We start from the raw sequence: 14,521 nt of genomic DNA on the forward strand, positions 1-14,521 counted from the left end.
ATACCTATTAAAACCCAAATAACTCCCAAAATGATCTTCAAAAAATTTATAGGTACATCCTAGAATATAAATCAAAATCCCAAAAAGCTTGTAGCAAACATATAAAGTGTGAATAGCAAGGATGTAGTAAGTATATTTACTGTAGTAAACTAAGTTATTTGGGTTTTTAATGGATATACCATTGTGTTTTTTTTTTTTTTTCTTTTTTTTGTCTTTACAATTTTCTTTTTCTTTGTTATAAAATATGTTTGTAAACCGTTAGCTGCATAATAAAAGTAAGATACATTTTTTTTTCTTTTTTTTTATAAATATGTGTCTTGAAGTTTCTACTATGGGCTCCAGATTTGTAACCATTTTGTGGTTAATTTAAGGTGTAGAGCTTGGAGTTCACAAGTTTGGTTGCTGTTCTTGGAATCCTGATTTGAGAATTGTTGGTTTAGAGTAAATAAAACAGAAAATGGTTCAGTGCTAACCACCTGCTGTTCATTGTGCAGGAAAAGTGAGATTAGTCAACTGTGTTTCACCTGATTTTTTTTCTGCTTTCTTTAGAAATGAAGGTTTAAGCTACGAAAGCAGGCAGCGCCGCGGCAGTCTGGAGTCACATACGCCCCTTGTTGATTCTATTGATGGAAGCGCCACATTTTTGCTTTCCAAGAGCCAGCGAAGCAACAGTACGGAGATCCTAGATGATGGTTCCTCTTACACCAGTCAGTCTAGCTCGGAGTATTACAGCACTCCACCAAAACAAAACCACTGCTACACGGCTCAGACCCTGGATAACCGCTCCCGGGATAGGAGACGGCACAAAAAACAGAACTTCTCAGCGGCCAACACGGGTAGCATGCCGAATCTGGCACACAAGGACACTCGCAACAGTGTTTACCAAATAGCCCAGAACCAGCCATCATCTAGCTACTATATTACAGGGTATTGCGCATACCTGGATAGTGATCCCTATTACAATGGGGGATACTTGTATGAAAATGATACAGAGGGACAGTATAGTGTTAATCCTTCTTATCGATCTTCTGCACATTACGGGTATGATCACTACAGGGACGCAAGGTATGATGGGGACCAATTTGTGGCTCAACACCCATATGCAACACTGAGGCTCCCCAGGAAGAAGCCTGCAGCAAAGACCACTGAGCAGATCACCAAGAACATTCATAAGGCTATTGTGGCTGAGCATTTGAGGGGCTGGTATCAGCGAGCTTCAGGTCAGAAGGACCAAACCCATGGACTGCAAGGAATGGTGGAATCTGAGCGGGGTTCACAGAGGAGTCTTTGCTATGCTTCTGTGCAAGTCCCATCATCTCCCAGTGTCCGCGTACCATCTTGCTCCTCTGGTAAGAAGATACGATTGTCTCTCCAGATAGAATGCTGTAGCAAAAAAAAAGTGACAATGGAACTGAGGGGGTGCATTATCTATGGGGTTTCTGACAAATCTAGGGAGGTCTATAGGGGAACCATGCTCCTTGGCACCCATAAAAGCAGATATTGGTTAGTTTTCAGCATGTGGCACATTGCATCCTGAAAACTTGCAGACAACAAACCATCTTGAATTCTTCATTTGTATGGGTATCTTCTCATTTTGAACAGCAGAGTGGCTTTGGAGGATGTGACGCTTCTCTTTAATGGGCCTCTTAGTTGGAAGAAAAAATGTTCATTGTTGCCCAGAGTAAGAGGGTAGCCTCCCTGCATCACATTTCTAGTGAAGGCTTAAGCCAATCTCTGGCCAAACCAATAAATACACAGCTGAGATACAGTCAAACTTGTGATATAAGCAGCCCCTGCCAAACCGTGTAAATTGTTGACGTCACTTTTCTCCTTTGCAGTTAAACAATATAGCTTGGTCACAGCCTCGCCTCTAGCCTTCTGATTGGATAGTGAAGGAACAGCAGTGCTCTGGGTTATTGTTCTGCTGTCCTCCCAAGGACTGTTCACAATCAGGGCTTAGCCAACTAGTAGGCAGAAGAGCTGGCCACCTTGGGTGCTTAAGCAGGAGAGGGGAGCCAAAAGAGTAGGACCTGCAACCTATTTAGCTGAAGTAGTTCACAGTACATAGATAGGGGGCACACTTTGGCCTTTTTGCACTAAGACCTTCCTAACAATGTTAGCCGTACAGCATTGTACGATGCCTTAGAGCCCTAATTGGCTCAGTGTTGACCCTCCCCTCCAGGAGTCAGATAGGTAAAGCTAGCCATACATAGATAGGTAAAGCTAGCCATACATGGATTATTTTATTTTGATCAGCCATAAAAAGAATGGATTCCCTTATCCACACATTCGAGGTGGACAAAGGAATCCTCTCGACCATGCTATTGTGTCCTGACAGCAGGACTCCTCCACTGCTAAATTACCCTGATCAGTGCTGCAGCCTACTGGCTGCATGTACTGATTCAACACAAATTTTCCAGCGATCCTGTTCAAGACAAATTATTATTATAATACAGGATTTATACAGAGCTAACAGTTTACACAGCGCTTTACAATATAAAGGGGACAGTACAATTACAATACAGTACAATATAGAAGGAATAGGAGGGCCCTGCTCATGGAGCTTGCAATCTAAGGGGGGGGGGGGGGGGTGGTACAAAAGGTAATAGCTGCAGGGGATGTACTGATGGAGTGACACAAGTACAGTTCTTCAGTGGAGGTGGGGTACCCTTCCCTGAATAAACTAGTTTTTATGGATCGCCTACAGGTGGCCAGGGTAGGAGCTGACCGGACATACTGGGGTAGGGAGTTCCAGTGGATGGGAGGAGCTCTGGAGGTGACCGTGGGAGGAGGTACCAAGGGAACTGGAGAGCAGGAGGTCTTGAGAGGAGAGTACGGTTTGGGTAATATCTGCAGATGAGGTTGGTGATGTAGCTGGAGGTGATGTTCTAGATGGCTTTGAACGTTGTGGTTGGTATTTTGAATTTTATACGTTGGGATAGTGGAAGCCAGTGAAGATATTGGCAGAGAGGGGCAGCAGTCATGGATCGGTTAGTAAGGTATATTAAATCTACGACTAGGTCAACGCCTCTTGAATGGTAACATCCATAGATGGATTGTAAATTGTCCAGTCTCTGCTGAACCAGCTGAATTTTGATCCCATCTATGGCCAGCTTACCATATTTGGCCTTAATTTAGAGAACCCCCGATTGGTGCAATCCACCTTTTTAATTTGTGATTTGCTGTAGTGGGGAATCATTAGTTGCACTTCTCAAGGTGAATTGTGCTAATTAAGAATTTGATAATCATATGTGACTCATGATTTTCTCAATTCTCAGCAAATCCTCCCTGCTATCTGCAGGGGTCTTAGTCTGTGGTATCTTAAAGGAAAATAGAGAAAAAATATATATGGAAGTCTTCATTGTTTAATTTCAGTGTCTTCCACGAACACCCCAGGAAGTCGGCGGGCACATAACAGTACAATGGCGTACCCAGAATACAACACGGCATCTCACTCGCAGTACAGCGGCTACTCCACAGCATACAGCAGCATACCTCTGCCAAGCAGGTGAGTTCAGATTGTGGTCAGACCTGACAAGCTGCTGCATTCTCCAACTGCATTGTCCCGTAACATTCTGAAAAGCACCCCCTCCAATCACTCTTGTTTTTTTTATTTCTGCTTTTGTCTGTGTGAACCAGGTGATTAATTATAAGACATTGTTAGCATTGGAAAATTCTTTTCATTCCAACGTTCTAACTTCTGTTTACTGGAAATCCATGATTTAAATGGCCAGTGTAATATCCCATTTATGGTGCAACACAGCATTACATCTGAGAGTATATGTCCTGCCCAGGGGCCACCGCATCACACTGGTGCTTCTTCTGCAGGAGACACATTGCCAGTGGCAAGTTTCTCTATTGGAAGTCAATGGCCTCTCATGGCATGACCTTTTGAGGTTGGACACAAAGAAAAAGCAACCGGTTCCCTTTACCGCCACCCTCCCCAGCAGCAAATACCTTTTATACATTCACTTCCTAGCCACTCCACTATGCTGCTGGAAGCTCTCAGTCATTATAGTACGGGTTTACCTAGAGCTGAAGTAAACCTGAAAAAGAGAGTTGTCCAATTATATTATATCATGTACTGTATGTAGAACAAATGTTCAACGCATTGACTTGTACATTCTGGAGTGACCTATGAGCTGGCTGGAGAAGCCACTGTGCGTGGTGGAAGGAGCAGGTATTCACACAACAGGAAGTGTGTTTCAAGATACAGGACACTGCAAAGGTAAGTATAGTGCCTGTCCTATTACAGTTCTGGGTTTTTTGCAAGCTAACCTGTGGTGACAGGTCACTTTAATTGGCTCAATACCCTGACGTATTGTAAAAAAAAAAAAAATGATGAGGAGATGGACCCTATTTTCTAATGGGCCGGTATAAATGGCTCTTAAAAAAACACACGTGGGTGGCCAGTGCTTCCGTAAATGGCTGTCATTGAACAGCTCAGATCACAGGCACAATGTACAGAGTCAATCAGAGTGGCTCAGTACCTTGTGATCTCTGTGAACTAATCAAAGTCATCACAGGTGTAAATACTGCTAGCATTTACAAACATTCAGCCAATTCACAGTTGAGGAAGGAGAGTAAAGGGAGCACTAAATATTTGTAAACACAGTAGGAAGAAGGATCAGCAGATGGAAGGTGAAGGTAGCGAGTCTTAAAGTGTTAAAGTGCTACTGACCACCAATGATGGTGGAATTTGTTTCTCCAGGGTCAGAGCTGGGGTTAAAGTGCTACTAATCTGCAATGATTCTGGGATTGTTTTGGGGGTTTAAAGTGCCATTGGCCACTGATGAATAGGGATTGTTTTTAAGGTGGTGAAAGGGCCAGGGGGAATTTAAAGTGCCACTGGCCACCAATGACTGTGAATATTTATTTTTTTTTTTTTTAGTAATTCCTAGTACACATTAATTTTTTTTTTTTTTTTTTTTGCACAACACAGCAGGTTGAACAAAAAAAAAAAAATTGAGGAGGTCTCTGTACTAACTAGAACTGCTCTGCTGTTGTGTTCTGACAGGCACTGCCCCCCTGCCAGAACACACCAGTCAGCACTCGCTGCCATTCACTGAGAGCGCTAATTGGATTCTGATCGGCTGCTGGTTTTCCAGCGTGCCCATTCAACAGAAGCTGGTCGTGAGATCGGCTTCTGTTGGACAAGCAGCTGTACACGCAGGCTGGTTTCTATTGCAAGGGCTGATTTCGGCCAATATTTGGCCCATGTGTACAGGGCTTAAGAAATAAAAAGCGATTCTTAGACATAAGATATGGGGGACTGCAAGACTCCATCTGCCACTGAAATACCACATTTGGCTCAAAGAATCCTTTGAACATTTATGTTTAGTATTTGTGGGACAGTAAATTTCATATTTTTTTATGTCTGTAAATACTTTCCAGAAATGCACCTTTTTACTTTCGTAAAAAGTCATCAATTAAAGCATTTTATCTTCTGTTTTGATTTCCAGGAGTTTTGTCGCTTATCCTTCCCAGTTGGACGACCCAGAAATCTTGCCTTTACCCAGCGACCCCCTGCCCAACGACCAAGACATCCTGTGGCATGAAGATTCCAAACCGGGCACCTTAGTTTGAAGCGGCCAATTCTTCATTCCTCACCTCACGTGCCTTGCACTAATTGCCATATCGTAAGACTTGCCGCTGCTTCGAGGTATCCTTGACTGCCCATGTGGCACAGGCCTGCCATAAAGAATCGGGCAACTTCCTCCTGAATTTTTTTTATTGAAGTGGCACAGTCTGATGGCTTACAAGCACTTGGATTTTATAGTCAAACATGGAAAGCACTTTGTGGAAGACCGCGTGCATGATCAGAACAAAAGTTTAAAACTGTGAAATTTAGTGGATCTTTACCTGGTAGCCCGAAGCTCTGCGGATTTCTTTGCAAGAAAAAGCACAAACTTTGTTTTGGGATCAGCACACCGGACAACATAAAAATTTGTTTTGGCCTCATCGCAGTGAATGGGCGTATGGTTTGAAATGGTTTAAGTCAGTATTGGTTATTTTCAAATGAAGGATTTTAGCAGGAAAGTTGTGGGGATGTTTTTCTTTAAGCCACCGTTTTTATCAACCACCAATCCAATGCTTCCATTTAACAGAAGAAAAAAAGCTAGTTTGGGGGGGAACTACCCCAAATTGTACATAATGGGAATGTAAATACATTTTTTCCTACTTTTTAATGACATTGTATGTTTTAATATAATATTTCCATAATCCACAAGGTTGAAAGGCCAGCTCTATACAAAATATTTCACTTCTATGTGGTTTCTCACATAATAAATTAAAGAGCTTCTTATATCTCTCAGTGACTTCAGTGATGAGTTGTCCCTGTCATAGTTGCCATAGCTGTCCAAGTGATGGAGCTTCACTATATGGCCAAAGGTTTATGGACCACCACACTTATACTGAACTTACCACTCCAAACCCTTGGGTATTAATATGCAATTGCCCCTCTTTGCAGCTATAACAGCCTCCACCCTTTTGGAAGGGCTTTTGGAGTGTTTCTGTAAGCATTTGTACCCATTAGGCCAAAAGAGACTGCAAGGTCAAATATTGACTTTGAATAAGGAGATCTGGCTCTCAATCGCCATTCTAAATTATTCCAGTGGTGATTAAACAGGATTGAGGTATAGGCTTTGTGAAGGCCTTAGTTGCTCCACACCAAACTTGTCAAACTAAGTCTTCATGAAGTCAACTTTATATACAAGGATACAGTAATGCATGAGCTAAAAAGGGCCTCCTCCAAATTGTTACCACAGGGTTGGAAATACACAATTGTATTATATATACTGTAGTAAGAACCATACCCTTCACTGGAAACACCTGAACGCAATAGTTTGGAGGGGTATCCAATATTTTGGGCCATATAGTAGGTGTGACGGTCAGGTGTTCACAAACTTTTGACCATATATGGTATTAGTTTAATGGTTTCACAATGATTACTTCCAGCTGATCCTCCATATTGTAAAATAATAGATTGAGGAGTGACGGCTTTATTGTGTCCTTGTATAAGGGGAGTGAGATACAACTACTACTAAACCTTACAACTGGAGTCTGTAGGTGACCATATACAGGACAGTTTTCAAGAGGATTCGGCAAAGATTTGGAAAAAGCTTGATCAGTATTTTGTTATTGAAATGATCATAAATGAAGGATAATTGATTTCCATTGGACAGAACAATATTTCCATTAGAAGGACAGGTGGGAAACTGTCTGTTCTCAGATAAGCTGCAGAATTGCCAAGACTTGTTACATTTTGTGGCCTACACCTATAGTATAGTGGCATGCACATGGAACTTTGACCTTTCACTCCCCTCCATGGAGAAGGGGGGATTGGGACCTGCTTCCAAAAAGATTTACGATCAAGCTGGAAAATTTCCTTCTGCAATATCTCAGATAGGGCCAACGATGCATGTATAGTTTATAATCATTTTTAAATTGGTTACATAATTTTTTTTTTTTTTTTTTTACTAAGGCTGGCCATACACTATTCAATTTTCTGCCCAATGCCCAATTTAGAGTTGCCTTCTATGTAGTGCAAACCCCTGCCTAATTGGATACAATTAAAAGGATTGTTTAGGTTTGACCTCATTATATGGTTTTTGGTAAACCTAAAGCAAAATTCTCAAGAAAATTGTATAATGTATGGCCAGCCTTTAGATCCACTTTAAAGCCGACCATACACTAGTAAAACTTTTATTTCAAGAATGTTTGTTCGATTTTTTTTTTTTTTAATTGTTAGTGGAGTCAAATCGACATTCATTAAAGTGATGAGAATATTCGAAAGGAGCAGGAATGGAAAAAAATTCTTAAACAAATTTCTAAAAGTGCATGTGGTTTTCTTCTGGGAAATTCCATTCACTTTAAAATCAAATGTCAAAACCAAACCATGTACTGATGAGAATTTGTATCCAAAAATCTGCTAGTGTATGGCCAGCTTAAGAAGTGCTTGCTTAGATGCGCTGTTTGTTTTCATTAGAAGGTTGGCCAGCTGCCAGAGAAAATAGGGGAGAGGATCTGAGATGCCAGTGTCTGTTGTGACCATTGAGGATGATTTTTTCTTCAGTGCCTGTAACTACAGAGGTCATTGTCAATTTGTTTTAAAGCTCTTATTTAGAATATGTAAATACAATAATGTCCATAATCGAGGCACCTGTGCACGGTAATTAAAATTCGATAAACCCAAATCATATCACAACATTTTAAACTCTTGTCGGATCTTCTGGAAACTGACCTGTGGTCAGACTTAGAGATGTAAAAAGCTCAAAGGTGAGATGACTTTTATAAGTGTCCATCCAAAAGTAATGCTTCAATTGCGGACGGATGGATACTGGAGAGTCATATTACCAGTGGGGTGAGTTGGTCTTTAAAGAATATTCGATGGTACAACTCGATTTTTATACATGATCACCAAAGTTTTTTTTATATATAAAATAGTTATAATCTGCTGGTCAGGTATCAAGAATATCTTTGTTTATTGTTTGCTTTAGAACAATTTTTGGAACAGGAATTCCTCACGTGGTAGGTACGGGTGGAAAGCTGAAAGTGTGAAAAAGCTGGACTGTAGACTTATTTTTTTTTTTTTTGTTAAATATCTTTTTCCATGCTGATGTATACAATATGGTCTGAATTAATATTAAATTTTCTTATTTCATCACGTGTGTCTTTCATATTCATTTCTTTGGCTTTTTTAGGGCTTGCTTACATGTGCAACGAGGACTGCTACTGCTCTGAAAAAGAATCCATGCTCAAATCCCTTTTCAGAGGTGTTTAACAGGTGATGAGGAGACAATATGTTGCATCCTCACTGCCTGAGTTAACCCTATAATTGCAGCACTGCCAAACCGCAATCATGTGTATTGCATGCAGTTGCGGTGCAGCTCCATAGAACTGCATTAGCAGGCAGTACCACCTACCAAAGGCGAAATGCTGTTTAATTTTTGTCTTGACTGTATGTTAGTGTTTAGGTGGGCGTTCAGGGGGTGATAAAAACCATGGCTCAACTGTCTGGTTTTAATGCCCCTCAGCCACACGTGTGAATCAAACCCTTATGCTTGTCACTTTAAAATGTACAACAAACATCTTGTGTGAAATGTACATAAGACATAAAAGGCAGGGTAAAAAAGACACACGATAGGCTCAAAAGAGGGATTAACCAGGGGAAGTACTGCATGTCTTTTGTGTTTAAACATCAAAATCAACAATGGCATAATGCAAGGGTTATTTTTTTTTTTCAATAACAAACAAGTCTATACTTACCTGGTGTGTTCAGTGGTTTTGCACAGAGCAGCCCGGATCCTCCTCTTCTCGGTACCCCATCGGCACTCCTGGTCCCTCCCTCCTGTCGGGTGCCCCCACAGCAAGCAGCTTGGCTATGAGGCACCCGCTGCTCTGTGTATCCATTCACACATGGTGCCATGGCTTGGCCCCGCCCCCTCTCTTCTCATTGGCTCACTGGCAGTGATTGACAGCAGTGGGAGCCAATGAGAAGAGGTCAGAGTTCCTATTCTAGACAGACACGTAGTGAGGATTGGACAGAGCTGTTCTTTTATGATGTGCTTTTGACTGTATTGTCATTTTGTGAGTACAATACCTACTTTTATCATTTCATAAATACATTTTGTAAGGTAATGCACTAGGCCGGTGCGCCCTCTGTTTGTTTTTCTCTATTCAGTATATTTGGACTTCCCCGGTCATTTGAGGGCAGCAAGGCGTGCATATCCCAAGAAATTTGCGATGTGGTCCTATCCATACAGAGTCCATCCCTAAGCGCAGGAGTATCTAGGTTTGCCGTTTCTTTACTGTTGAGTCAGACCTATGGCTCTCCAATCAGCAGGGAGCATGAGCTTTGATGATGGAAGAGCTCTAGCTCTGACCCAGCAGGGGATGTGTAGGATCTTTGCAGAGAGACCACTGCTTACACATGGCGGAATGGCCCTTCCTTGCAGCATGCTGGCAGGGGACAGGCATTTTTACTGTGGTTGCTCTCTAAAAATAAAAAAAATAAATAAAACAAAGTGCATGTTGCTGCAGCACACAGAATGGGCTGCCTTAATGCAGCTCTCAAAACAAACACAAACGCAACATAAATGCATTGCAACAGACCGGTGTGGCATAAATAGGTCCTAGGGCCTAGCACTTGGAATGTATTCATCTGATTTAAACTCAAAGATCAAAATATGGTCATCCTGCATCTCAAATGTACTTTTGTAAACACAGACCTCTCATCAGACTTCGCATTCTCACTGCTCTCTTCTCTGTAACATCTTCATCCTCCCAGGAATATCAGCCTCAATTGTACTGTCATCAGCCGCAGAAAATACCAGCCAATCATCTCCTTGCATGAAGCAAACCTTTAGGCTTTCTTCACACCAATGTGTTGCAGTGACGCACAGCAGAACATACGTTTACCATGCATTCATGTAATGTAAGTTAGCACACAGTACAGTTACTGCAGTGCATTTAGAATATTAGCCCAACAGATAAATGCAGTAGGTGGTATTGCAGAGACCTTTTTTGTCTGTGCCATACATTTACAGCATGTAAATAGATGAAATGGCGAATTTTAAGGTGCTACAGCAGACTGGAAAGGTGTTAAAGGGCCCTTAACCACTTTCCTACTAAGAACTTTTACCCACTTCCTGCCCAGGCCAATTTTCAGCTTTCAGCGCTGTCACACTTTGAATGACAATTGCACGGTCATGCAACACTGTGCCCAAACAAAATTTGTATCACTTTTTTGAGACCAAGCTTTCTTTTGGTGGCATTTAATCAGCACTGGGGTTTTTATTTTTTCCTTAACCACTTCCTGACCGGCCGTTGCATATTAACGGCCGGACGGTGGCACTGCAGGGTCGGGTGGCCGTCTATAAACGGCCTCCCCGCACCCTGCTTGTGCACGCTCCCTGGGAGCGCGCAGCACCGCTATTTGGTGCCCGCTGTGTCCTCCGGACACAGTGAAACACCGATCGTCGGATGGGACCTCTGTACGAGGTCCCGATCATGTGATCACTGATTGGCCAATTGGTGATCACATGCAAAGTAGTAAGCAAGATGTCACTTGTGACATCATTGCTTACTACGTGTGAAATCTGTGAATGATCACAGAGGTCACATGGTACAAGCCTATTCACAACAGCCTTGTACCATGTGACAAGCTGTGACCACTCACAGCTCACTCAGTAATTCTCAATGAGTGCAAGAATGCAGCCAGAGAGAAAAAGAAATGATTGCTTTTACATCATATATGGGTGTAAAAGCAATGTGTAAAAAAAAAAAAAAAAATCATCACCCCCCACAAGTAGTACAGTATGTAAAAAAAAATAAAAAATAATAATATAAAAATGTAAAAAAAAATGTTTAAAAATTATAATTTTTGTTATAAACTAATTTGGATTTTTTTTTTTTACTAAAAAGATAACGGAATAAATTTTGGCAAAGATTTATGATGAAATATTATTTATTTGCAAAATTGTATTAAAAAAACACTTTTTCAAACTTTTTGGACATTTTCATTTACATAGCAAAAAAAATAAAAATCCCAGCGGTGAATAAATAACACCAAAATAAAGCTTTATCTGTTTCAAAAAAATGGTAAAAAATTAATTTGGGTACAGCGTTGCATGACCGCGTAACTGTCATTCAAAGCGTGATAGCGCTGAAAGCTGAAAATTGCCCTGGTCAGGAAGGGGGTAAAAGTGTCCGGTCTTGAAGTGGTTAAACTAAAAAAGACTGAAAAGTTTGGAAAAACAATTTTTTTCTTGTTTCTGTTACAAAATTTTGTAAATAAGTAATTTTTTCTCCTTCACTGATGTGCGCAAATGAGGCTGCAGTGATGGGCACTGATAGACAGCACTGATGAGGAGGCACTGACAGGCATTACTGCTGGGCACTGACAGACATCTCTGATGACCACTGAAAGGCAGCACTCATATATGGCACTGATTGGAACTGTTAGGTGGCACTGACGAACTGATTGGCAGCACTAATAGGCATCACTGACTGCCACTGAAAGGCAGCTCTGATGGGCACTGGTATGTGGCATTGATATATACTGACAGGTGGCAATTATGGGTACTGACAGGTGGCACTGATGGGGCTACACTGACAATCACGACACTGATGATCAGTGTAGATGTCCCTTCTGAGGGGAATGCCGCTTACCGGCTCTCCTCGCGCGCTGTCAGTGTGTGGAGAGGACTGCCGATAACTGGCATTTCCTATTTACATGCGTTCAGCTGTGATTGGACACAGGTGATCACATGAAAGAGCCTCTGTGATCAGCTTTTTACTGCAATCATTGATCCATTGTGAGAGCCACCGCCCTCCCGTCATTTCCTTACATGGCGGGCAGGAGGTGGTTTAAAGTAGATAGAAAAGTATCGCCTTTTATAATTTTTTTCGCAGCCACTTCTCATCTACATGTTCTCCAATGATGGCCGCATGGTATTTCTCAGGGTGTGTTACCTGATGGTGACGAGGACCATGCCGGTTTTATGTGTGTTGAAATGGCCACATACAGTCTCCATCAGAAGGCAGTGTTACAAAGAAGGAGCACATTTGGAAAACAAGAGCAGAGCATTGTCGCCCTATGACAAGAAGTGCCTGAACAGTGACCTTCACAGCAGGATAACTGGGTATTATTTTTTTAAAACATTGAAAATGGCTTTGAATAAAGCATATATCAGATTTTAGTGACTGGATTTACATCTACTTTAAAGTGTATTTCCACTTCTGCAGTCAAATGTGAGAAAACCCCACTATATGTTTATTACGTGCTCCCATTCACACAGCATGCCTAAAAAATGTTTTTATTCAAATATTTTTTTACTTTAGATGTTTCTCAGGAGGAGGTGTCATGGCTGACTGTAAAGTTTTTTGAACTATGTTAGAGTGAGCCTGTCCCAGGTCTGTCCTCATTAACATACAATGCAAGAATCCTAACTTCTAAGCCTTTAACCGTTTGTAAGGACAGGGATTGATTACTAAAACTGGGGAGTGCAAAAGCAGGTGTAGCTTTGCATGGAAGCCAATCCGCTTCTAACTTCAGCTTGTTCAAATAAGCTTTCACAAAAAAAAACCTGGAAGCTGATTGGTCTCTATGCAGAGCTGCACCAGATTTTGCATGCTCCATTTTTAATAAATCGGCCCCATATTGTTCAAATCTAGCTACAATTGATAATGAAGATCTGCTGGCACCGACAGGGTTAATTATGGCAAATACAGCTGCCCAGCCCATTCATAAACAAAGAAAACTACCTGGGATTTTTCTTTGTTGGATGATCAAACTAAAAAAAGTAACCAGCAATTTTAAATTTTTTTTTTTAAGTTATGCTATGTGATTGGGAACGTGTCAAATATAAAGTAGGTGTTTTCCCAATTTGGCTGCAAAAGTAGAAATAGACTTTAGGATCTATAGTACTGATTATTGTGCACTGCAGCGGTCATCCTTATCCCAGTTTTACCATCTAATGAGACACTAACCTGGTACAGCCTCCCCTCTGATGATGTGCCTGTAGCACGAAAGGCCTAAGGAGGAGCTGTGCAGAGCGTGACGTCATTTCCTACCGCCGGAGCCACGAGGAGGCCCGGCGGCCATCTTTATTGGGGTCAGTAATGCTGTCTTTCACTTCCTAATATATGTTGTGATGTGCATACTGCCCTATTGCTGTTTTTGACAAATAAAATCATCTAAGAACATACTACACTATCTCTGGCACCTGTTTCTTGGGGCTCCTTTGTGGAGCTATTACCCCCACAGAGAGGGTGCCTATACCAGTGGTCGGCAAGCCGCGGCTCGCGAGCCACATGCGGCTCTTTACAAACTTAAATGTGGCTCTTCTGTGTGCCGGGCGGCCGCCCCAAAAGTCAGGACTCTGCAGCTGTCAGGATGTAGGCGGGGCAGCGTGACGACCTCCTCTCACAGTCCGCCCTGAAGACCAGAACGGCGCGGGAACACGGCGAGAGGAACGCACAGAGCAAAGGTAAGTAAATTGACACAGGGGGGACTTGGGGACTTAATATGGGGGATGAAATAATATGGGGAATGAATTACTATATGGGGGATGAATTACTATATGGGGGATGAATTACTTTAGGGGGGATGAATTACTTTATGGGGGATGAATTACTATATGGGGGATGAATTACACTATGGGGGATGAATTACTATATGGGGGATGAATTACTCTATGGGGGATGAATTACTATAGGGGATGAATTACTATGGGGGATTAATTACTATATGGGGGATGAATTACTATATGGGGGATGAATTACTATGGGGGATGTATTTTCAGTTTTAAAAATGTGGCTCTCAAAATAAATTTCAATCGTGGTTTTGGCGAGATTTGGCTCAGTTGAAAAAAAAGGTTGCCCACCACTGGCCTATACCATCCAGAAGAGGGATCAATACTATCAGTGTGGATTACCTGACTAGCCTTAAGGGGACCTCTGGATCTGATTTGGAGTCTTTGATGACCCACCGTGAGAAGGATGCCCACCACTTGGTCTT

At 41.8% G+C, this 14,521-nt stretch overlaps 1 protein-coding gene and 1 long non-coding RNA gene across 3 annotated transcripts in view; one reads left to right on the forward strand and one right to left on the reverse strand.

The window, feature by feature from the left end:
- Positions 1-8,662, forward strand: part of FRMD4B (FERM domain containing 4B) — a 412,392-nt gene extending 403,730 nt beyond the window's left edge. For both annotated transcript variants that reach the window (XM_089672280.1, XM_089672279.1), the window contains exons 21-23: positions 550-1,349; positions 3,376-3,508; positions 5,463-8,662. In XM_089672280.1, the coding sequence (XP_089528406.1) occupies positions 550-1,349; positions 3,376-3,508; positions 5,463-5,586 (1,057 nt within the window). In that variant the 3' untranslated portion in view covers positions 5,587-8,662. The remainder of the gene's footprint in view (positions 1-549; positions 1,350-3,375; positions 3,509-5,462) is intronic.
- Positions 1-14,521, reverse strand: part of LOC149467083 (uncharacterized) — a 35,982-nt gene that overhangs the window by 15,603 nt on the left and 5,858 nt on the right. The window lies entirely within an intron of this gene.

Source organism: Staurois parvus, unplaced genomic scaffold (assembly GCF_062004578.1).
Source record: "Staurois parvus isolate SC_StPar_1 unplaced genomic scaffold, SC_StPar_1.0 ptg000124l, whole genome shotgun sequence".
Classification (NCBI taxonomy): Eukaryota; Metazoa; Chordata; class Amphibia; order Anura; family Ranidae; genus Staurois; species Staurois parvus.